The sequence below is a fragment of the Oryzias melastigma genome, linkage group LG17 (genome assembly GCF_002922805.2).
Source record: "Oryzias melastigma strain HK-1 linkage group LG17, ASM292280v2, whole genome shotgun sequence".
Taxonomy (NCBI): Eukaryota; Metazoa; Chordata; class Actinopteri; order Beloniformes; family Adrianichthyidae; genus Oryzias; species Oryzias melastigma.
In genome coordinates this window covers 5,913,169-5,938,845 of record NC_050528.1, presented here as the reverse complement: position 1 = coordinate 5,938,845, position 25,677 = coordinate 5,913,169, and the positions used below count along the sequence as shown (strand labels likewise).

Genomic DNA, 25,677 nt, shown 5'->3' with positions numbered 1-25,677 from the left:
AAAAAAAAAAAAAAAAAAAAGAAACATCTTTTTAATTCAAAGTTTTGAAGAAGGACAACTCTGTGTTATCGGTCGATCATTTATGCTTTTCTTGTATTTTCCTGTGTGTAAAGCCGGAGCAGCAGAAATACTTACTGGACGGTCACCATGCTGGCCTCCACGGCCGAATCCACGTGCTCGTTGTCCGCCATGGCGGCAACAGAGGTCAGTCTTTCCGTGTCAGCCAGAGACTCAGCGACAGGCAGAACTCGAGCCGCCGCCGCCGCCACCGCCCCGCCCTCTGCGGGCTCCTGCACCGGGGGGGTGGAGGTGAACATGCTGGAGGAGGCCAGGACTGTGCTGCGCAGGCGGTTAAGCTCCTCCTCCAAGTGTTTCTTCTCCTGCATCACGCTGGCTCGGTCCTCGGATAACGTCTCTATCAGAGCTGCAGAGATCACAAACAAAAATCTTCTTTTCTTTGGCTTTTCAACCACTGAACAGAGATTTGAAGACATTTACTTCTATTCTCCAGATAAGAGAATGGTTTATATTTTGTTCACCTTTGTCCTTCTCCTGCTGCTGGGTAACTTGACGCAGCTTCTCTGTGAGGTCTCCGATGATCTGCTCCTTCTTCATCTTTTCTCGGGTTAGCACAGTGTTGAAGTTTGTCTAATAAAAACACACAAGGAGACTCAATGGGATTAATGAAGTCTGATGATCATTACGTTTATCTGATCGTATTTAACACCAGAAGATGAGAAGCTGCTGCAGGATTTGCATTTTTATTTCAGTAAATGCAAGAAAAACTGAAATAAATAAAAAATATGATCAAATTTTCTTTAAAGGAAACTTTAAAACAGAGGTGGGTTTAACCAAACGCGGCCGACACACCGACCTGCTGCTCTGCGATCAGCGATGTCTTGAGGTTCTGCATCTCTTCGTTCTTCTTCTTCTCCAGAAGTTCCATCTGCATCTGCAGCGACGCCCTCTCCTGCTGCAGCCGCTCTTGTAGGGCGGAGTCCAGCGACAGCGGTCCTCCAGAATCCGCCCGGCTCTCGGCGTGCAGAGACAAACCTTCATCGCTGGAACCAGACGTCACGTCAGAAAAAGCAAAACATTCTTTTACATTGAAAACTTCAGTTTGAAAACAGTTAAAGGAAAACAAAGGGAAAAAATATATAAATGTCTATAAAAAAAATTAACTACTTATAGCAAATCTGGAAAAAATCAGAGGCGATCAATTACTATTGATTGTTTTTAGTTACTGCAAATAATCATAATCTGAAATCACACGGAAAATTTTTCGTTTTGAACGTTTTTTTTAACCTTTTGAGGGTCTAAAACTCAGTTTTTTGTCTATATTTGAATATTCTGTATTTTCAATTTGAAAGACTACCTGGTTACTTATTTGGTATCATTTTAATCAGCACAACCTCTCCTATGTGACACTACCTTTATTTAGTCATTTTTCCATGTCATATTCACACACTAGAAATAAAATCATGCAAAAATAGGAAGTTCTGTCTGGAAAAATGGGATTTATTTGATGTGGAAACCCAAAAATGTTTAACAAACTGTTTTTACAACCTAGAATGAAAGTTTAAGGTGTAATTTCATAAAGAAAAACAAGAATAAATTTAGTCAACAAACTAATCATGTTTTTGAATGAAAATGCTAAAAAATCCAGGCTAAAGTCACACCAGGAAGCCCAAAAAATAATTATTCACTGCTGTCTAGTTTATGTTTTTCCCAGAATTCAGTTTTTTCTCATCATTTTTCTTTATTTTGTTTGTGAAAAATAATAAAACACATTTTTGGGAGAAGTTTGATCCAGCTGGATTTGTCGGCTGCTCACAGGTGGGGGCGTGTCTGTCCATGCGGAACAGATCGTCTTCCGCGACTTCGATGTGCAGGACTTTCGCGGAGAGTTTATGTAATTTTTAGAGAACACGGATGCTCGTTATTGTGGAAAATTAATGCAGGTCCCCATCCCATAATAGAATAATGGTCTTGTTGTTGGATTTCTTAATGCAGACCCCCCATAGCGGGTGTGCTGCTGCTTGCCGCTTTTGTCCAAAAACTACAAATAAATGAAGTATTATCTCTTTAATTAAATAAAATCTCAATCACAGAATGTGAAAAAAGTTTATTTTAGATGGATTTTTATTACGCTGATCTCACAGCAGCTTGTCTGAGGGGTCAATTATGTCCTAATAATCGCTCGGGTTAACTTTCACAATATTTTCTGAAAGATTTTTTTGCTTAAATTAAATGAAGTTTCTTTACCTTTTTGAGAACTTCTTCTTTTCTGAGAGCTCTGTCTCCAGCTGTCTGATTTTGTCCAACAGTCTTTTCTCCGTCTCCTCTTTCTGCTGCTCCAGCTCTCTGAAGCCCTCTGCTGCTGCCGCCTCCTCTTTCTTTGACTCTTTGGAAAGACGGTCGTTTTCTGACTGTAAACCCCCGATGAGAGTCCTCAACTCCTGCTCCAGCGCTCGGAAACTCCTGACCTGCTCCTCCTTCTCCTGGGTCAGCGCGGCGATCTGCTGACTGAACCGCTCTGTGAGGTTCTGCTGCTGCTCGCCGTGGCTCCTTTGGGCCTCCTGGAACTGTTGCTTCAGGGAGGAGAGGTTTCCGTGCAGCAGAGCCGTCTCCTCGTCGTGTCTGTCCACCAGCTCGGAGATGCAGTGGTCCTTCTCGATTCTCATGAGGGCTCTCAGCTCGGCCAGGTCCACTTCGTACTCCTCGTTTTTAGCCTGAAGCTGCTTCCGGAGTCCTGCCAACTCCTCTCTGATGGTTTTGGTCTCGGCTTCGACTTGGGTCTTCACGGTCTCGGACTGCTGCGTCTTGCTCTCCTCAAGGTGGTTCTTCACCTCCTCTGATTCGGACTCCTTTAAGGCGAGCTCCACCTCCAACTTGCAGCGCATTTCTGCGAGTTCAGTCAACCGAGCTTCCAAATCCTTGATCTTTGCGTCCTTCTCCTGGATAGCAGCGGCGTGGTGACTGGCCGAAGTCGTCGACTTTGCGTTATTTTCAGCGGTGAGATGTTCCAGAGCCTCCCTGTTATCCTTACTGATGGTCTCCAGCTCCGTCCTGTGCTCCTGCTTCAATCTGTCCTCCAGCTCCTTCAGATGGGACTGACTGGCGGCCTCCATCTCCTGTCGGATCTTCTGCTGACTGCGTTCGATCTCAAAGTGCAGGTTCTCCAGCTGGCCGCTCAGAGAGTCCCTCAAAGCCGACAGCATCCGGATCTCCTCGGTCTGCTCGCTCATAGTCTGCTCCAGGTTTCCGATCCGCTCGTTCAGACCGCCCTCCTTCTCCCCCCATCGCTCCTTCTCGTTCTCCAGCTGCGTCAGCTCCTTCTCCTTGCGCTCCAGGAGCCCCTCCAGCTCCAGCATGGCGCGCTGGACGTCCCGCACGATGTTCTGGTTGAGCTGGTTTTCCTCCGTCAGGTTGTGGATCTGCTGCTCCAGCTCCTGCCGGAGGTTCAGGAGCTCCCCCAGGTGCTGCTCCTTCAGCTGCATCTCGTGGTTCTGGTAGACCCCGCCCACAGCGCCGCTCACTTCTGCGGCTAAGCTATGCAAAGCTAGCGTAAAGTCGTTGCGTTCCTTCAACACGAGACTCTTTAAGTGCCGCAGATCGTCCTTCACGCTTCTGAATTTGGAGACTGACTCCTCTGCAGCACTCTGGTACTTCTCCAGAACCTGCGTGAGCTCAGAGATCTTGGAGCTCTCTCTCTGTAGTGTGGTGGTGTCCTGCATCCGCTTGTTGTCTATAGCGTTAATGACGGAGGAGTACAGAGACTCCACCATCATCTCTGGGCTGATCGGCTCGCTGATGGGGTTTGGGGAGGCCAGGTTCTCTTCGATCACAAACTCGTTGACGGCTGACATGAAATCCGACTCGGGGCTCTCCGCTAGCGAGTCCAAGTCGAGCGACCCCTGCTGCAGGACCGGGTCCATGTTGGGGTGCCCGATGGTTTCGAAGTCGAACGTCTGCGCGTCGATGCTGTCGGGGGATAAGTCCTCCAAGGGGGCGGGGACGGGGAGGGGCTGGCAGATGGGTCCCTGAAGGCTTAGAGGAGGAGGCGGGGTTTTGGGAGATGTTGGCGTTTTTTCAGACTGCGGAGTCAAAGCAGTTGATCTCTGGGAGGTCTGACTGTAGGACGCCTGCAGAAAACCATCAGAACTATCAGAAAAACACTGAAACTTCGATTTAATGAGACCCTAACTCCATTTCTTAGGGCTGAGTATCAGTTATAATTTCCAGAAACGATTAGATTCTGATTTTTTTTTATTCTTTCGATTCTTCAATTCAATTGAATTTTCAGTTTACACATTTATACACATTTGTTTAGACATACATTAATAATCTATTACATGTTTTGAATATATTTGTATTAATCTGATACAGTCTATTGTTATTAATGGCCCGATGTTATCTTACGTTTATTTCTAACTTGTATAATTTTGACAAAATGTATTTTTATGGAGAGTAAATTATTATAAGTTATTTGATCTTTAAGTTGATTAATTCTGGAATAATAAAAATATTATAAATGTTTTGGACTTTTCACATTTTTTTGGCCAAACATAAATATTTCTTTCAACAAGTTTTATTTAGATTTCAAAAAATATTGGGCCCAACTTAGCCCCATAACGCTCTAATAAAAATGTTCAGATCATTAACATTGTAAACATTGTTCTGCTTCTCCTGGACGACGTTTCAGTTTGGCCACTAGGTGGCGATCGCGCTGTAGAAGTACACCTTTTTCCAGAAGAAGAAGACAGTATGAGGAAAAAACTATGTTTTCGACCACAAATAGTTACTTTAAAAAATATTTCCTTAAAGATTCAGGAAAGTTCCTGCATAAATCAAATAAAGTTGTTCATTTAGTCAGTAATGTATGTTTACGTCGATGAAGTGTTAGCATTAACCGTCCTATGGGGAATTCCATTAAGCGTTAGCATCAAGCTAGCAGACTTTAGCTTTATGTCAATTTATATTTTTATGAATCTATTATTGATCTGTTAAGCTTAAATCGATTAATTGATTTCATCAACCCAGCCCTATTTCATATGTTGATTTTTTTATTTGTGCTACAAAAAACTAAAGAAAGGATTACCCTTTGTTCACTTAGCAGGTCAGTAATAGTTTGGGACATCTCGTCGACACTCTGGGCGGCCTGGACGAGCTGATGAAGTTTCTCTACGTGGCGATTTAAGGGCTCAAAATCACACATGGCGGGCACCCTGAAGACAGAAACAGATTCAAACATTTACAGCGTTGTTTTACAAACAGGACCGTGAAATGTTCTTTCACAAAAAACATTTTAAAGACCCACTCTGATCCTCTTTTGATCTTTTTCCTGTTCCGTTTTTAAGACAAAATCATAAAACCTGTTTCCTAGAACATCCAGAGCAGCAGGAAATTAGTCTTTGAGTTGTGGGCGGGGCCATTGGCATGGAGCAACCCCCCTTCCCCCCTCACAAATACACTACTTTTCAAACTATATTTTTTTAACTACTCCTGATTTACATCAACTTGAATAAGGAAATATTCAGACATGGAATTTTAATCTTAATTTTCTTGATATTTTTCCTCCAATATCAATAAAAATGTCACAAAAACATCTGAAAAACACCCAAAAAACACCTTTTTTATTGAAATTGGGTCTTTAAAACCTTTTTTTGAAAGGAAAGATTTGAAAAGACGTTGACTTACATTAGGAAAGGCTGCACCTCGTCAGGACAACACGACTTCAAGTACTGCAGGTCATCAAGTGAAATGTCTGGAAGTTCATCATCGAACTTTCTGGGCTTTCGAGTCTAAAAGTGTTCAACAAAAAAATAAAACCAAACATAAATAAATAACAGAAACATGAAGTTGTTGCAGTTCCTCACTCACTCACAGCATGTCAACATCATTCTTTGTCCTTTCCTGGTTTGTTTGATTGCTTAATGTAAATTGAACCGATTACTCAAATGATATTTTATATTCATATTAACATCAAAGTATTTTCATATGTTACATTAGGAAAGGTAAATGAATTAGAATTCTTTAATGATTCTGAATTGTTTTGTGTATTTGAATAATTGAGAATCAAAAATATATTTGTCATTTACAGTAAAATATTAAGCAGAACATAAACGCTGCACATTCTATTACTCTGACATGACCCCGTGACCCTGCAGACAGCAGAAAATCAAATCACACATCAGTTAGACACAATTTATTCAGTTTGACTAAAATTAAAGAGCAAAAGCTGATCTATTGATAAAAATCATCATTAATATGTTATTTAAAGTTGTTAAGTTCAGGGTAAAAAAATCCCTGAAAACTTATCTATTGATGATGCTGTGAAATATTTTTAATTATCAAATGAAGCATTTAATATTCTTAAAGGAAGGTAAACAAGTTTATTGATCTGGTCTTTACTTACAAATGCACTTTGGGGGAGAAAAGTGAGGTATTTCTCTGAGCACAAGTCGCGTTTTTTCATTGATTTTTCATTTAAGACAGGGACAGAATATATTATTCAAAGATTTAAAATGTAAATATATAAGATAATAGCCTTTTAGGCTGATTTCCATCTTTAGTCCATATAAAAAAAGTTTGGCTGGGGTGTAACTAATATGTGATTTTATTTGTATTTATTTTTAGCTAATATAAGATTTTTTAAAAAGTAAACGTTTATTTTTCCACTTACAGCCACTAGAGGGCTCTGTAGGTATGTGTATCAGTATTTTCTACAGACATTAACACAGAAGAAGAAGAAGCTCCACTCCCCACACTTTTCAAAAGTGCCATTTATACTCAGGTGCAACATCTATATTTATTTTTATACATTATTTTGTATTTTTGGCAACTACTGGTTTAGTGTTTCGTGGTTAACATTTTTTTTTATTTTATCGATTCCAGATGTATTTGTAATCATTTTATACTTGGAGATTTCAATCCCTGAATAACATGAATCCACATTTCATGGATTGAAAAGCGTCTGGACTTCAAACTTACACAGAAAGATGTTGGAGGCCACGAGTCGAGCCCCCGAAACAGACGATTTCGAAGGAAAGACTTCCCTGAAAAAGAAAAGTTTCTGATGTAAGTTATAGCATTAAATTCCCTTTTGTCTTCCTGTTAAATGTTATCAGTGGAGTTTGAAGTTTGAGGACAACTTACTGAAGAGTTTCCCGAAGGATTCCCTTTTGAACTTTTCTGCCTCGTACAGACGTTTCCCGTCCTTCACCAGAGCGTTGGCCCACTAAGAAAAGATCAAAAGAAATCCACAACAATGAAAGATGACAGTTTGATCATGACAGGAGAACATTTCCTTTTTGTTTTTTTTTTAGTAGTAGTAGATTTATTTCAAACATGGAAAACATTACAAAAAAAAAAAATCAATGCAATCACCTTTAATAAAAGAAAAGTCACAAACGAAGTTGAATAAATAAATGTTTGAAAATGTTCTCCCCAGTTTTCTATTCACAAAGTTCTTCAACATTTTACGTTCTAAGCATCACATATTGGTGCAGAGTCTGTTTAAAAAAGTCGCAGACTGTTCACTGTAGGGCTGTAACGAGTATCCAGGTGTTCCGATATTCGGGATTTGCTCCTGAAAATTCCAGTACAAATATTTGCGACGTCCAAGATCGCTGATTTGCAATACTTTCTTCATACATGAGGATAGAAAACTGGAGAGAATTTTCAGGCTTTGTTGCTAAATGATCAAAAACAAGAATTATTTTGTTATATTTGTTTATATTACTGCTGAACTTAAACAGAAGGTTGACAAAAAATTTAATAAAATAAAATGTCAAAGAACATTTCTTTCTATCTAAATCTTTGCGGGGTTTTTTTTTTATCAGTTTTGTCGATTCTGATCTCCTGTTTTTCATAAAAGTAGAAATGATGGTGGTTTGATACAAGTATTTAAATTTTCATACATCCAGTAAAAAGACAGACACAGAAACAAACATTATATGACAAAGTAAGAATCGTGGTTCGATTCGTGAATCGTTGAACTTGATTCGTGAATCGAGTCGGATCGTCATCTTAGCATCGATCCACGGCTTCTACCAGAAGTTTCTTCCAGTTTCCATTGCAAATAATCTAAAGTTCTGTCAGTTAAATCTGTTCTTCAGATCATCATTGAACGAACTACAGATGGATTATTACTCTAATTAATCATTTTCATTTGTGTGTGATTTTAATATTTACTGCTTTACAGCTGCAGACGACTATTTTTGAACAGGAGTTTTATACATGAACTAAACAAACTTAAATGACAAAATACTGACTATAAAATGTTATTTAGACTCTGGATGAAAACCAAATAAAAAAAAATCATTTTAAGGATTAGAGAATAACTTTGATGGCAATTTTACAATAGGTAAAGTAATAAAAAAAACATTATTTAATTTATAAGATAAACAGTAACATTTGTGAGTTTTTTTTTCCAATTTCTTCTTTAGGTTTGGTCTCTTCACCATTTTTTCCAAAGGATTTTAACCTCTTAACACCGGCGATGCCGCTGACAACACCTAAAAAACACTCTTTGACAAACTGTAAATAAATCTTTGAACGTTTATGTGATCAACGTGAATCAGCTGATTCTGACGTGGAGAAAAACAACTTTTCGTGTCATCTTTGTACCGATATGCAACACTTTAATGTAAAGTCGAAACCAAAAGCCAGTTTTCTCCACGACAAAATCAGCTGATTTACGTGGATTACTTAAGAACTTCTCAAGTAGAAAGTTTTGTTTTTCTCTGCTTCAGAATCCGCTGGAATGACTTTAATCGCGTACATCAGAGCTGCTCATTCCTGGTCCTCCAGATCCCCGCCGTTTTCCAGATCTCCAAGCCCTGCTAGTGGTTGATTAGCTCAATCAGATGTCTCCACGTTCTGACTGAAAGAACACACCTGCTCCAGGTAATCAGCAGCCAGCAGGCAGGGTGGTAGATGGTAGAGGACCAGGAATGAGCAGCTGTGGTGTAGACGGATGAAGAATTGTGGTAGAAAGTAAACGCTGGAGCTAAAGCTCGAATGTAAAACAAGCTTCAAAGCTTAAGGCAACAAATGTCTTCAAATACTCACAGAATTTCTATTTTGTCTTGTTGAGTTAACATAAATAAGTAAAAAATGAACGACTGTGAGGAGCTTCACGATCCATAAAATAGAACCCCGTTTCTCAGCATCACCAAAAATATGATTTAAAAAACCCTAAATAAATAAAATCAGGAGGACATGTTGATCAAAGTACATGATTTCTTTTGATGGTCTTTTTACAGACAAAAACATGATTACATTTGTCAATCGCGGCGTTTCATTGTGAAAAGTTGGTTATATTTTGAAAATAAACCGGATTTTCAAATGCATTTCCTGCCAGAATTGACCAGGGAACGCTTGCGGCAGACGCCGAAACGATCCGCTGCACCGAGCCGGCCCTCCGTGGAGGACCGCGCCGTTCTGCGCCTGGTGTGAACGACGCCATAGGTTAACATGGGCGCCGAACGGAAGCGGACTCCGTTCCGCGCCCAGTGAGAACCCGGCGTAAAAATGTCTCAGTTTTTCCTCAGTTATTGAGGGAGTGATGTTATAAAAATAATATAAAGTAATCTTTATTTTTGTAACAATAATTATAGAAGTTTTAAGGCAGTAAAACTCCTCACTCCAAAATATACACTTTTCCCAAACAGACAAACATTTTCACATTCTTCCTCTTGTTTAGACTCATAAAGTCTAAAACTTCGTAGAAAATTTTGTTTTTTGGGAAGAAAATGAAGATCTGTTCACAATCGAAGATTTATGTAAATTTGGCAAAACTGAACACATTCTGTATGGGAGACAGATTGATTGACAAGCCAATCAGGATGCAGAACACAAAAGGACACATAAAAAACCTGTCAAACTACTCTGGAAAAATGTGTGTAACTGTGAAAGGTGAACGCTTTTCAGATTGTCCGCAGCTCCAGTAATGAGTTAGTCATTTGTTCAGTTAACATTAAGGTCAAAATAGCCCAGAGATGTAAACTTTGACTCAGAACCGCTTAAATTTAGAGGTGAGTTTACAGCAGAACTCCCACAAACGTAAACCCTGAAGCCTTAATGACACCCAGTTACATAGTGTGGTTTAATTTAGGGGGGGGGTGGGGGGAGGTGCATTTCTGCTTTAAATTTGGCCTCCAGGAGCTATTTTAGACTGCATCACATTGTAACACCACTGGAGAATAAAACGACTTATTTTCATGGCAGCTACATTTTTCTTCCAACCCTCCTGCCTCAGACTTTTTTGATTTTGATTTGAACAAGCGCCCGCCAAAAATAAAACCCATTAACGCACTAACCGCTCTGTAGTGGCGCATAAACATTTTCCTCCTGACGACTTCCACCACGGCCAGGCAGTACATCTGAGGCACGGTGCTGAGGGCCTCCACCACCCTCACTCTCTCCATCAGCTCCGTCAGCAGCCTCAGCAGCGCCTGGAGCTTTTCTGCATCCTGGTCGGCGTGAAGCATCACATAGCAGCACCATCTGAGGATCACAACCACCGTTATGAGTCTCAAAAGATGCAAAACCGAAACAAAAAGTTTGAAAACGGAGGATTTTCTCTTTTACTTGAGTCTGACTTGAAGGTTGTTTGCCAGTTCTTGCTTGGCGGTGGTGCACTTCTTCTTAATGTCCAGCAGCTTCCTGTGGTTGTTCAGCATGATCATCAGCTGGTTGGTGTGACTCAGACACAAGTCAGGCAGAACGGACGTGTCCTTCAGGTTTTCGGCTCGTTTCTGATTTGCCAAAAATCCCTGTAAGCAGAAACATGTAAACGGAATTATTTTTTATTTAATGAAATGAGTCTTTCAGGGTCTTGGCGGGAGGAGAAAACTGGAGGAAAATCGATTATTTGATGCATCGATTATGATCCATAAACAATTTTGAATCGTTTGAGGAATTTTAAATAATCGATAAATTAATATGATTTCAAGTAAAAGTAACCAGCAAATCTAAACAGACAAATTTTTTATGCCGAGCACACAAACACAGCTGACCTTCTCGATCTCATCATCACTTAAAGCGACGTTTGAAGTCATCTTGGCTTTTTAAAGAGTGGAGTTGGATAAAAGTCTTTCTTGCTTGATTAAGAAATACTTTTGCAGATTTTTTTTCTATATACAGTGGATATAATGACTGCTCAGTGCATTATCTGAGCATGTGGATCGGCTTCTGAACCTACACGAGAACATTTGCTTCACACAAAGTGACCCAGAATGTTGCACATGAGTTCATTGTTTTCTTATAACTTAAGTTAATCTCCAATTAAAATGTTTTTTTTTTTAATTGATGTTAGACATATGTTTTCAATACTTGAAGGTAGTGCTGGGCGATGTACTGATACATATCATGTGGGGGATAAAAACCTGTCTACAGTGACATTTCTCTTCTATCGCTTTTATTTGTTTGGTTTTATTGCTTAACTTTTATCGTGCAAAAAAGTGTTTACTTACTAAGAAACTTCTCTGAATCTGTTGTGCATTTAAAAAAATCAGTTTGTTTGTGATGATCCATCTTACTTGAAAAAATAAAGTCAGAGAAAAGTAACTAATGACATTTTTGTCAACTTTTTTCAGAGAATAACTGAAAATATCCTTTATTGTAAAATATTATTACTGTGATAAAACATAATCTATATCGTGAAATACAAATTTTTCTATATTGCCCAGCACTACCTGAAGACCTTAGGTATAATTTTATTTCGGGAAAAAAGCATCTTATTTGTTTGTTTACCAAGGCTACCAAGCCTTTTGATTAAACTCTGTTCTAAAATGTGTTCAGTAACTTTTTTTTTGTTTGAGTTTTTCATTAAAGCTGGTCTAATGATAAAAAGCGTTTTGTAATTTTAGGTCAGGTGTCTTCAACCTTTAATGGGTCAATTTCTTACATATAACAACCCAGTAAGAGCCACAAAGTCTCAATTCACCCTCTAGAAAAATAAGAGATTTGTTTTTATTTCTATTATAATTGATATAGATTAACAGTTTTTTTTTTAGAAATAAAACAAAGAAAAAATATTATTTTTTTTCCCCTAAATATGAGATAGTTTGATACTTTTGACAGAGGTTACGATTACTTCTTTTCAAAATAAAATACTCTGTGTGGTGGAGAAAAGTAAGTAATACTGGTCTCGTACCTTGTGGTAAAGAGAAAACATTTCTAAAAACGCAGATTTTGGATGCGTTGATAATAGTTTCATGGTTGAATCGTTGCCTCCTGAATCGTAATCAATTTGAATCATGAGGTACCATCATGTCTTTTCTCATAAATTTACAATTTTAAATCTCTTAAATTCTTGTAACTTTATGAGAAAAAAAAAAACCCAAGTTTACAAGATTAAAAGTCGTAAATTTATAAGAAAAAAGCCATACATTTTTATAAATGTTTAAATCCTTAATGTTTATTCTCGTAATTTAACAGTTGCGACTTTTTTCTCAAAAATGTACCCCTTAAATTTAAAGAAAAAAAATATTTGTTACTAAACTGGTCCTAAAACACAGATTCAAGTTTTCCCTATTTTTAATTTCATTAATATTATTTTAACATTCAATACTTAAATAGAGCATTTCTGTGAAGTAGCTTCAACAAACAAGTAAAAATAGTGTAACTATTACCTAAAAAAATGTTATCTAGTAAATATAATTAGTCATAAGAGAAAGTTTAGTTACTTTAACATCTTCAGAACTATTGAGCATTTTTAATCAAATGTGATGCATACCTTCATTCAAAATTCTTAAAAAACAAATGATGACTTTATTTTAGTGTGAATATAAAGAGTATTTATGTTCATGGCTAGCTAAAATCATTACAGCCATTTATTCGTTTTTCTTTTTTTTTTTGAGATTATTGGATTATTTTTCAACCTCTTGTTTTATTGCCACAGCAGTTATTTTTTCTTATATTTTATTTTTGCCAGAAAAATAAAACAGGCATATCAACGAACAGCTCGGGTCCTAAGGAGTTAAATCACGGAGCTAGCGATTAGCGCAGTTAGCTTCTGCTGTGTAGCCGTCTCTGTCGGTTTAACATTAAAGAGAAACCAAATCCTGATCTTTCTCTGTTGAAATCCCTTTGTATGTCACTGCTTGCGTTAAGACAGCCCAGTTGAGACACTTCCTGTCAGTTATTGATCCCAGAAGTCTGAATTTGTGATCATATTGCTAGCTTGACTGAACTGCTGCTGCGCCTCACGGTAATAACATGGTGATGGTTCATGACATGCAGAGTTCTGATGGAGTATTGACCCGGAATAATAAGATACAAATATAAGGCACTGATTATAATAAGAATAAATGAAATATCCGATACTGATCAGGGGAAAAAAAAACCGATACAGATTGAGTCATCAACCACGTGATCGGATCGGGACATTCCTAGTACCACCCCAAGAGAAAACCCAATCCACACAGGAAGGTCCCAAGCCAGGATAAGGCGAGAGCGCTAACCACTACACCACAGAGCCGACCAGATTTAATAAATACTTTTACCTGAGCAAGTTCCTTCTGTTCATTCACCAGCTTCTTGCAGCTGGCGATCATCTGATCTAGAGCGTACAATCGGTCTTCAAGCCCCTTGATGGCTTTCATGTTTTGATTATCCAACTTCGCAATAGTTTCACAGCAATCTCCCAGGAAGGGTTGAATGATGCGCGGGTCCAGCTGGAAGACAAAATGTCGGTAAACCCATCGTTTTCTCAGCTTGAAGTTCAGGCTTTAAATGTAAACGTCCGTCTTACCCTGTTGATGGAGTCGAAGCATTTCCTCACCACTGCTTCCACGTCATTGGGCCGATCTTGGACATTAATCCAGTCCAGTAGTGTGACGTTGAACAAAGGCTGGTTGGTGAGCTCAGGAGTGCTGTCATCTAGCAGCGCCGCTTTCAGCTCGCCGCTGTCGGCCATTTCGTTTGTCGCCTGGTCTCCACGCGGCTCTTCTGCAGCCAATCCGGAGGCGGACAGGGTAGACGGGGACTTGTGGGGCATGCGGGCTCGAGCGGTGCAGAGGACCGAGTCGGTGGACTTCTCTTCTTCCGTTTCGTCTGAATCCCTGCCGGGGCTTGAACTGGACTTCTCCATGCTCTCTTTGTAACTGTGTCGAGTCAAACATTCCAGCAGCGGTATCCTGGCCATCACCGAGACGGCTGTCCCCAACCTGCAGTCATGGAAAAGGTCGACAAATGTAAATAGATCCCACAAGTATGACATAAATTCATATTCAGAAACCATTCATTAATTCATCAAACCTATTAAAAAAATGTTGAGGAAATGATGCTCACTTTGAAAGTTTCACTTTGATTTCCTCCAGATCGTGTTGATAATTCGTGTAGGAGGTGTTGAATTTGGTGAGTAACCTCTGATACGACAGAGTGCAATCGTCCAGGTTCGCCATGATAGCAGCCCAGCCTTGATGTTGGAGATGTTCATCGTGAACCAAACGTTCACAGAACGAGCAAAGCTTGTTGGCAACTTCAAACATTTCCTGCAGAGGTTCAAAAAAATGTTCCTCTGTCAACATCAGAGCAAGATGTGAATAACAGAACACATAATTCAAGAGAAAAAAACATTCAAATGACATTAAGATCTTCACAATGACTAAAGATTAATTAGATAATTCTAATTTATGTGCAAAAATTACAAGCTATTATAACGACTTAACCCCTATTTGTCAATTAAAAAAATTCAAAGTAGAAAGGTTGCATTACCTGCGATAATGTGAATACAGTAATATAGTGTGAATACTTATGCTAATGACATTTATTTTAATACCTGAATGTCATGAACATGTAGAACATTTTGATACCAAAGTTGCATAATTTGAAGAAAGTGCAAAAATAATTTGAAGAATTTTGTGGAAAAAATTGCAATGTTGCTAGCTTAACTCCAAATTAGCCCAAAAAACTCAATAGATGCCAAATTTGCCATAAAAGCTAACACATAAAATGATTGCTGACACAGAATTAGCCCAAAATCCCTCAGTAGATGTCATGTTAGTCAAAGAAGCTAACATATTGCTAAAATACTAGCTTAATTGTGGATTTGCTCTTAAGCCTCAGTAAATGCCAAATTAGCCAGAAAAGCTAGCTGTTGCTAAAATACCACCTTAACTCAGAATTAGCCTAAACAACCTCATTAGATGTCAAATTAGCCAAAAATGTTAGCATGATGCTAATATATTACCTAAACTCAAGAATACCCCTAAAAACCTCATTAAATGCTAAATTATCCAAAAACATTAGCATGTTGCTAAAATATTAGCTAAGCTTAAAATTAGCCTTAAAAACTTCAGTAACATTCAAGTCCTTAAAATACTGAATGCTTTGATACCAATATTGTATAATTGCAAAATAGCATAAAATCGTTAAAAATAAAGAATTGCGTAAAATATAAAAAATTGCATTTAATTTAACAATACCAAAAATACAAGAATTAATGTCCTGAACATGCTGAATGTTTGTAATTGTAGAAATATTAAAAAAAAATAATTTCAATGAGGTTGAAAAATAAATTGCATAAAATTGTAAGAGCCGTAAAGTTTACAAATATCTCAAATACTGGTGATAATGTCCTTAATTTCTGAAAGTGTGATTGAGTTTTTCCGTACCAATAAGCATACAGAAGGAAAATAAATAATAAGAAAGAGAAACAGAATCTCTAACAACTAAAGTACTTTGAATTTTTGAACGTCTGTTTACAGATCTAAAAAATTATATAAGAAAACAAAACAAACAAAAAAAAACATGATTAGTAAAAATATTTAAAACACTTGAGGTTTGTGCTTACTTACATTTTTAAAATATTACTATTAGAACAAATATAAAAAAGTTATGACTATTTATTTAGATTATATGTTATACATACAAAATTCAGAGCTAAATGTTTACATTTGAAATAACTTGAAACAATGTTTTAATAAAAAAAATGTTGAACTTTCTTGTTCAGAAACCTACAATCTGAAAAACTACAAACTAATGAATATGTACTTGTTTTAACTTTGAGAAACATAATGATTTTAAGCACATTTTTGTTCTTTACTGCGTGTGAAACTCCATTTTATCTGCTTTAGCAGAGAAACTGTAACCAGAAGATTAGGTAAACCTTCCGACCACATTGTTAAGAAAGGAGTGGAACAGATAACTACCAGGGCAAGTTGTGTTCTCGAGGCAACAGTGTGAAAGACAGCTGGCATCAGTAGTGACTCCTCCACTTTGACCTGAATCTCACTCTCGATGGAGAAGGTGGTTTTGGGGATTGTTGGGTCCCGATCAGACAGGATCATCTCTTTGTTGAACAGGAATATGGGATTGGTTTCCTAAAGACCAGAGAACAGAAGATGTGAGTTTGAAGTGTTCATTCTGATGGAAACTAATGACTTAAATGATCGTACAGTGCCAGCACTGTAGCTGCAGACTCGTCGGTCCACAGCCATGCATTCCCCTCCGTTGACAACAAGGACTTGATGCTGAATTGCGATTTTATATTTGGCTTGGATGGCATGTTTCAGCTGATGTACACTGAGGTGGAAGAAGGAAGGAATTTAGATTTTTAAAGAGTTCTAGGAGTTATTTTCTTAAAAAACAAGAAGATTTCTTACGTTTGGACAGCAAGGTCAGTGTCAAATGTCAACGTGCTGCCGTTGTTGACTTGGAACACATACAACTTCATGGTGGATCTCCCAGAGTTCTCCAAACTTGCTTATCTTGCTCATTTAGTCAGACAACACCATCTGCTGGAAAACAAACAAGGAAAGATCTTTATAAAAAAATTAAAAAGTCCCACTTTAATCATCTTTTGATCTGTTTTAAAACGTTCCTGGTGGACTTTTAATCATGATTATATTGTTTTTACCCAAACCAAAAAAATTATATTGTTTTCTAGGACATAGTTTCTGCAGAGCATCAGAAATTCACCTCTGAGTTGTGGGCGTAGAGTGAGCCTGCCCTCATTTCCCATCAAGCCTTTGTTTACTCTTTCTCCCATTAGCTTACGTCTCCACACACAACCCAACATAACATTAGCGGTGCAACAAAAGAGAAATATCGGAGCTATCCAGCCGTAAAGTTTAAAGCCAGATCCCAGCTCAGACAGAAAAAAAAAAAGACGATCACGGATCTATTAGTCTGCAGGTAAATGCTTCAAATGAGGTGCAGCAGGGAGTTTGTGGCCTGCCGATCGTTGATTTTACATAACAACAACAAAAAGCTTTTTCAAACAACACTTTTTCATTTATTCCTCATTTACAATGATTTGAATAATATTCAAAAATTCAATTTTAAGGTTTATTTATGGGAAAAAAGCTGAAAAAAATAGCATGTTAAAAACACAAAATATATTATTTTCACGGGAGTGGATCTTTAAATCATAATGTAATTGAATAAAAATGACCCAAATAAATAATACATCCCTATTTCTGAGTTAAATTCTTAGTCAGAGAGACAAGAGGAGCTCAGCGCAACAAAGAAAAGTGAAAGAACCAAAAGGTATTTGACACAGATAACTTGTTCCAAGAAAAAGTGGACTGTTTAACTATCTTGCTAATCAGTTTGATCAAATATGTGGTTGTGCTTTGTAAACTGTTGATTGATAAATAAGTAAAAATAATATATCTTTTAAATACTAAATGACAGACTTGTTCAATTCAAAATTGTCAATAAAGGTTTGCTTTTCAACTAATTTCCCTGAAATTCCTCAGATCTTAAATTGATTTCATTTTGTGAAAGCTACGTAAAGTTTTTTTTAAAGAATTCACTTCCTGATAAGATCATAAACTAAATAATAAAAGGGAGATTATTGAACAGAATTTCCTGTGAATAGAAAGAAAAAATTCAAGCATTGTTTCTGTTTGTTCAGAAATGTGCTGAGACTAAAAGGTTGGAATAAAACACCACAAATAGTACTGTGTGTTTTTGTCAAACTACTCAGCAGCTGAGTCACTGTGACATAAAAGCATGTATCCATAAACATCAGTTCTCTCTTTAGTTTACTGAATAAAGAACTTTTAAAGCTGACCCAAATATACTCCAGTTTACAACTTTTTACAGCAGAAAGTCATCAAATATGACATTTTAGCTATAAGATTAACTATTGCACCCTAATTGTAATAAAACATGTACTCAAATAATAAAACAAATGTGTGTTAGTCAGTTTAAATAAAATAGTAGCAGCAGTTTAAGCGGCTGGCGGCCTCGTGTAATTCTGGTTTACTTGGCACGAATGTTTACACAACATTTAACTGCAGTAACATGGAGGTCTTTGTTTAGTCAAGGTTCTGGTGCCAAGCAAGTGGCCACTTACAGCTATACTGTCAATAATAACCCGTTCTGTTTGGCTAACTTGCCTTTAGCTAGCACTGCTGTCGGGTTAATTCGGAAAGAATTGTAACAATGTCGAAGAATATGACAAATGTTCTCGATAGTTCGGCTCATTCTATACGATATATAACACAAAACGTTTCTAATTTCATGTTGGCATCGCAAAGTAAAATATGTGTATTGTCTTACCTCACTTTCCCCGCATTTCGGTTCCCGTCTCCTCTCGGGCGAGCAGGCTAGCTAACAAGCTAGCACGGGAGCTAGCTAGCTAACCCGTTTAAGGTTGACATACATAGAGCTCGCGGAGCTAACGTTAGCTGGTCTAACTTAAGCAAGAGTAAGTGACAAGCATTTTCACGCTGACGGGTCAAACGTACTCCTAATAACCCCGTACTCCCGGCATTTTGTTCATAACTATGTGACACAAAAACAGAATGAGTTTCTGCCGCGCGGCTAACTGGGCTAACACCCTCTCAGTGGAGCCGAGTGTTTTTGTTGTTGTCATCTGCTGCTGTGGAGTCCGGATCAACTGACACACAGCAGAAGTGGAGCTGGAAAAGGCGAAGCCAACTTTGTACTGAATACAAGGGGAATTCTGTCCCATATATATATTAAAAAAGATTGTTTTGGATCAGAGTTACTATATCTTGGATTAAATGAACAATATTTTTTGATATTATATACATTTTTGTTATTTACGTTATTTATTTTAAATAGTTGTGGTTTTATTTTAGCCTTTTTTTTTAAATTTAGTCCAAACTTATGTTTTTCCATGTTAAATAAATGTACTTTTGAGCACAGTTATCTAAAGTGTTCAAAAAGTGAAAGAAATATACAATAATTAAATAATACAATTTGTTTTAGTAAGTTTTCAGTAGATCTACTTGTGTAGATTCGCTGTATTTGAAGTAATATACAAGTATAATACACGTATTACTTTGTAAATAACTATTACAATAATATTACTATAAATACAGTGTTTTTACACAAGGAGCCTTGTGATTCGGATACATACGGATACAGATATATATTACTAAAAATATATTTAGTAATATATATTTAACCCTAAACATATTTAATTTGGAATTTAGCTATGTTCGTCACTTCATATTTATGCATGGGCTGTTTGTAGGTTTTTACCAATAGCTTTTGAAAATAAAATTATATATAAAATAAAATAGATGTATTAGGTTCGGGAATCGATTAAAAAAATTTGCAAATTAATCACAAACCTGGAAAAAATGAATCACGATTAATCGTGATCATTTTTCTTGTTACAATATTTGCAGACCACTTATTATCTGTGAATAATCACAATATGAAATCACACACAAAACTCTACATTTAGAAAATGTATTTTAATTTGTGCTGTCAATCGATTACAAAAGAAATCTGATTAATCGCACTTTTGTGTTGTGATTAATCACAATTAATCACAATGTTTTACCAGGTAAAATGTATTTGTACAATATGGCCCCAGACCACGGATCAAATGCTCCACTTTTTGTGAAAAAGCGATTCAAACCAAGAATAAAAAATACCAAGAATAAAGAAAACTTATTTAATTTTTATTTATGATGTAAATAACCCTGGTATAAGAAGGAAAATACCAGACAAATTGTTTTAATGCACGCTGTAGAAGCCTTAACCTCCAAGTTAAAGCGAAGGACTGCTTCTTTGAGTAATTTGTGTTGATAAAAATGAACACGTTAAATCTCTTTGATTAATCGTGTTAAAGCGTTAACGTTCACAGCCCTAATACACACACACACACATATATATCTATATATATATAGATATATATGTATATCTATATATATACACATTATTGATGAGAAGTTTCTGCAAGGGCCGCAGTGTCTGCCCAATTTCCAGATATGCAAGAAGAAGAAAAAGAAGAAAAATTTTATTTAAATATCACTTTCTACAAGTAAAAACCACAACGTGCTTTACAGGACATGATTAAAACGAATTAAAAATGCAATACAAATGTTTGTTTAGAAATACATTAAAAAACTATTATTTATTTGAATATATTTATATTAATTTGATCCAGTTCACATATTGTAAAATTTATAAGTGAAATTTTGAGATTGTTAATATTGTAACAGACTTTAAAGTGTTCTGGGTTTGTTATGTGTTGCATATTTACCATTGCCCTTACCGTTGTTAAACTATTGGGAAACTGTGCTGCACAGGGCGTGTCTTTCATTAATAAAGAGATCTTCCAAGTGAACAGACGTCTGTCTCCGAGCTCCATTATTTCCACTCTCCGACTACACCACCCTACAGCGAACCCACGAGAGGCCGGCTACAATATCATACAGTTTTACATGGATTCTCAAAAGGAGAAGTTCTGACAAAAATGTTCAGATCATTAACATTGTAAACATTGTTCTGTTTCTCCTGGAGGACGTTTCAGTTTGGCCACTAGGTGGCGATCGCGCTATAGAGGTAAACTTAATTCAAGAAGAAGACAGTATGATGGGAAAAAAACGAAGTTTTAGACCACAAATAATTACTTTAGTAATAATTTCCTTGAAAGAGTTCGGAAATTTCATGCCGGTAAGTAAATAAAGATGTTCATTTAGTCAGCAATGTATTTATTTAGTCAACCGAGTGTTAGCATTAGCCGTCATATGGAAAATTCTGTTGAACGTTAGCATCAAGCTAGCGGACTTTAGCTTTATGTGCTAAATCATTCATATTTTTTTGTGAATCGCTTATTGATCCATTAAGCTTAAATCGATTCAAATCGATTAGTCAATTTTTTCAACCCAGCCCTACGGATGACCCCACTTTTAATGTAAAGAAGACTAAGAGAGAGAACATGCAAATTCCACAAAGAAAGGTTCCACCCTGGATTCAAAGCCTTCTCAAATCACTGAGTTACCATGCTGCCATCATATATATATATATATATATATATATATATATATATATATATATATATATATATATATATATATATATATATATATTAGGGCCTAGGGCCTAGAATTGATAAAAAAACTAACTAATTAATCCCAAACCTGAGGCAAAATTAATCATGATTAATTTTTTGTATTTACAGTATTTGCCCACCACTTATTATTTGTGAATAATCACAAAAGGACATTTACATGACAGACAACGCGCCGTACCATGGATCAAACAGTACGCTTTTCGTAAAAAAGCGATCTAAACAAAAAAAACAAAAAAACAAGATTAAAGTACTAAAACAGATTGAATATTTATTTATTTTGTTAATAACCATATTGGGAAACCAAACCAGTTAAGTGTTTTAATACACGATTGGATAGGGGGTTAAAACTCCAAATAGTTCCAGAGTGCAGCTGTGTCTGCAGGTCACCACTCCCCAGAGGGTGAGTCAAATGCGGAGCAGAAATATCACACACCAAGCTGTGCGACAATTAATGGGACTTTAATTTTAAGCGTGAAAACACTTCTTTTTTTCTGTGTTAAAAAGAAAAGAACCATTTTGAATTTAATGTTACTGTTTGTTGACATTCTTTTCCTTATAACCCTAAACATCTTTAATTTAGAATTTAGTAATGTTTGTCAATTTATGTTCATATTTATAGATATTTCTGTATTTGTATTTACCTTTAAATTTTGAAAATCTAAAAAACGCATAATCATTATTTCTGCTTTTACATTTGATTTATTTTATTTTTTTATGTCACCTTAACTTCCATTTTGATGGATCCTAACTTCACAAACAGAAAAATAACACTCAAAATTACATACACGGCTGGACAAATACTCGACCATTGTATTTTTCTTTTATGCTCACTGGAAGGCTGGGCAGCTCAGCAACTCTGCTTTCAGAGTATATTATGGGAAAATGAGATTTTAAAAAGAGCTGTAGTGCTCTGCTGCAACATGAGAAAGGGTGTGGTTGATCTAAAGCTGCACAGCCGATGATTCTGTTATGTTTCACTCACAAACAAGGTTGAAAAGTACCTTTAGATTTTAGCAGAATAAAAAAACAATAAAACTTTGTTTTATTTTGCTACAAAAAGTTGAACATATACGAGTTTTTAATTATATTGTTGTAATATAAACAAAAAAAAACTGTGGGTGAAACTAAACATTAAAAATGTAAAAATAAGACTTAAAGATTTCCTTTTTTATTTTGAAAACATACAACAATGTTTTAGTTCTGTAATTTTTATCTTAAAATAGGAAAGTTGCAAACAAATAAATAAAACAGACAACAAATTGTGATTTTTCTGTAAAAGAATAATTTCCAATCATTGCAAATACATCATTAGCATTCTGCTGTAAAACTTGGAAGTGATGTTTGAATATTAAGACTTAGTAAACATGGATGAATGTTAAAAAATGAAATAAAATAAATGCAAATCCTTGGATAAAGTACACATGTTAAAGTCAAGGCCCGGGGGCCGGAGCCGGCCCCCCAGATCATTTTATTTTATTGTTATTAATGGCTCGATGTTATCTCGTATAATTGTGACAAAATATATTTATATGGAGGGTAAAATATTGAAAGTTTTTTAAGGTTTAAAGTGATTTTTTTCTTGAATATTATTCCTGCCTTTTTATTTTTCATAACTGTGTTAAAAAGTTATGGTTTTAAAGTTTTAAAAATTGTCTTTCTGCTAGCTGTTTTGGCTAAGCTAGGTTTTTTTTTTTTTCAGGCTGTATAGAAGCTAAGCTATTTTTCAGCTAGATGCTACCTTTTTTGGCTAATTTAGGCTTTTAAAAAATTTAGGCTGTTTTGGAGTTAGGCTAATATTTACATGCTACCTGTTTAGGCTAATTTAGGCTTTTTCATTTCTTTAGGCTATTTTCAAGTTTAGCTGTTTTTTCAGCTACAGTCAAGCTGTTTTGGATAATTTAGGATTTTTTTCAGTATTTTTTGTCCATTTTGGAGTTTAGCTAATTTTTCTGTTACATGCTAGCTGTTTTGGCTAATTTAATCTTTTAAAAAGTTTTTTAGGCTGGTTTGGAGTTAGGCTATTAATTACACCCCAGCTGTTTTCGCTAATTTAGGCTTTTTGCTCAGTTTTTTTGTCCACTTTGGAGTTTACCTGTAATTTCAGCTACATGCTAGCTGTTTTGGCTAACCTAATTGTTATTTTTTATTTTTTTATTTTTTAGGCAAATTTAGCATTCGGCTATTATTTTAGCTAGCTATCAGCTTCAGTGTTTTTAGCTATCAATTTCAGCATCTTCAACTATCAGCACTAGCATCTTCAGTGGCAGCTTACAGCATACACACTAGCATTATCGCAGGTAATGCTACATATCTAGTTCATAATTATGTTAAAAAGTTACAGTTTTAAAAATTCAGTTTTAGAGGGTTAAATAAATGTTTATCCTGTTCGGTCCGCGATCTAAGGTCTGTTTTGGATTTCTGCCCTTTGAACGATTGAGTTTGACATCCTTGTTTTAAAGGTTCTTCCAAGCAGACCAACTATGAAGATTATCAAGAATGAAAATAAATCCTTTAAAACTTGACTGTCTTCTAGTGAAATCTTTTTTTTAATTTCCTAACTTTCACTTGGAGAAATAATGTAAAATAAAATGCAGCATCAATTTAATCACATGTAATTATTGATGCTGTTTAGTGATTTATATTCTGTTATTATTGCTTGGACTGTTTAACTCTGTTTGTATTTTGTCATCAGTCTAATCACTCAACATTTGTTAGTCCTTTTGTTTCAGAAAGATCAGCAATCAAGATCCAAAATAATTCTTTGTTTTTTAGATCAGTAAATTATGTCAGAGATTGTGAATTATATTAAATGTCCCTTCAGTTCAATTAATATATTTATTGTTATGTGTTAGGACATAATTGTAAGGATTTATAATCATTATACAGCTTTAGATTCCCTCCCCACCATGAAAAATAACTGAGATGAGGAGTTAAGCAGCCTCTTGCTAGTCTGGATCATCCAGAAGTGTATCAACACACATAGGAGAAAGAAAAACAACATTAAGCATCTTAAACAAGCAATTTTTGATGCAAAGGGGTTTGTAAATTAATTGCAGAGTCCATTTTCTGCAATAGAAAGAACTATAATTACCATCCAGTAGAGCAGGAGTGTCAAACTCAATCACACAGGAGGACGAAATCCAAAAAAACATTAGGTCACAGGCCGAGCAAGATAAACATTTATTGAATACATAAAAGCGTTAAAAGCTAAAATTTTTTAATCATAAATATGATTATAAACAGACAGGAATATTATGTCAGAATACATAAACTTAAACCTTAAATAACTTTCAATAGATTGCTCTCCATACTACAATATTATGTCAAAATTATAAATAACAAAAATAATGTAAATGTTAAAGAAAATACCTTCAAATGTATGTATTTATAAAAAACAAATTACCAATAACAATAATAATGAATACTGGATTACTTATGCATTATTGGTATCAAAACGTTCAGCATGTTGAGGACATTAATGAAGTGAGCTGGTTCGACTCCGCCTTGCCCGCCCATGTGTCGAAGTGTCTTTGGGCAAGACACTGAACCCCGAATTGCCTCTGGTGGGAGGTTGGCGCCAGTGTTCGGCAGCGGAGCCACCACCAGTGTGTGAATGTGCGTGTGAATGGGTGAATGGGTCTGTGACTGTGAAGCGCTTTGGGCCCTCGAAGGAGGGTAGAAAGCGCTATACAAGTATACGCCATTTACCATTTACCATTTAATGCTACTGAAGTTTTTAACGCTAGTTTTGAGTTTAGCTAATATTTTAGCAACATGCTAATATATTTGGATAATTTTGCATCTAATGAGGTTTTTTGGATATTTCGTGAGTTTAGCTAATATTTAAGCACAGTGCTAATGTTTTGGGATATTTTGGCATCTATTAAAGTTTTTGGTCTAAATAAACTATATTTTTGAGCTAATTTGGAGTTAAGCTAATATTTTAGCAACGCGCTAGCTTTTTTTTTTAGCCAGTTTGGCATTTACTGAGGATATTTGAGCTAATTTGGAGTTAGGCTAATATTTTAGCAACGTGCTAGCTTTTTTCCACTGACTAAAAATTATTCTTATTCTGTTATTCTTATATACAGCCTATGCTTTTCCCCAGTTTGGCATCTACTGAGGTTTTTTGGGCTAATTTGGAGTTTAGCTAATATTTTAGAAACATGCTAACATTTTTGGATAATTTAGCATCTAGTTAGGTTTTTTGGCCTAGTCATGAGTTTAGCTAATATTATAGCACAATGTTTTTTGGCTAATTTGGCATCTAATGAGCTTTTATGAGCTAATTTTGAGTTAAACTAGTATTTTAGCAATGTGCTAGCTTTTTTTAGCCAGTTTGGTCTCTACTGAGGATTTTGGGCTAATTTTGAGTTTAG

The 25,677-nt window shown here is 36.2% G+C and overlaps 1 protein-coding gene across 3 annotated transcripts in view; it reads right to left on the bottom strand.

Moving 5' to 3' along the window:
- Positions 1-18,877, bottom strand: part of rb1cc1 (RB1-inducible coiled-coil 1) — a 23,587-nt gene extending 4,710 nt beyond the window's left edge. The window contains exons 1-17 of one of the 3 annotated variants that reach the window (XM_024273743.2): positions 18,523-18,877; positions 16,617-16,751; positions 16,410-16,536; positions 16,164-16,334; positions 14,302-14,504; positions 13,763-14,177; positions 13,515-13,685; positions 10,597-10,781; positions 10,326-10,512; positions 7,159-7,240; positions 6,994-7,058; positions 5,701-5,804; positions 5,102-5,228; positions 2,266-4,145; positions 875-1,061; positions 540-648; positions 136-424 (exon numbers count right to left, since the gene is read on the bottom strand). In XM_024273743.2, the coding sequence (XP_024129511.1) occupies positions 136-424; positions 540-648; positions 875-1,061; positions 2,266-4,145; positions 5,102-5,228; positions 5,701-5,804; positions 6,994-7,058; positions 7,159-7,240; positions 10,326-10,512; positions 10,597-10,781; positions 13,515-13,685; positions 13,763-14,177; positions 14,302-14,504; positions 16,164-16,334; positions 16,410-16,536; positions 16,617-16,687 (4,373 nt within the window). In that variant the 5' untranslated portion in view covers positions 16,688-16,751; positions 18,523-18,877. The remainder of the gene's footprint in view (positions 1-135; positions 425-539; positions 649-874; positions 1,062-2,265; positions 4,146-5,101; positions 5,229-5,700; positions 5,805-6,993; positions 7,059-7,158; positions 7,241-10,325; positions 10,513-10,596; positions 10,782-13,514; positions 13,686-13,762; positions 14,178-14,301; positions 14,505-16,163; positions 16,335-16,409; positions 16,537-16,616; positions 16,752-18,522) is intronic. The other 2 variants (XM_024273744.2, XM_024273745.2) reach the window with 2 other exon arrangements.
- Positions 18,878-25,677: the final 6,800 nt, after the last annotated feature.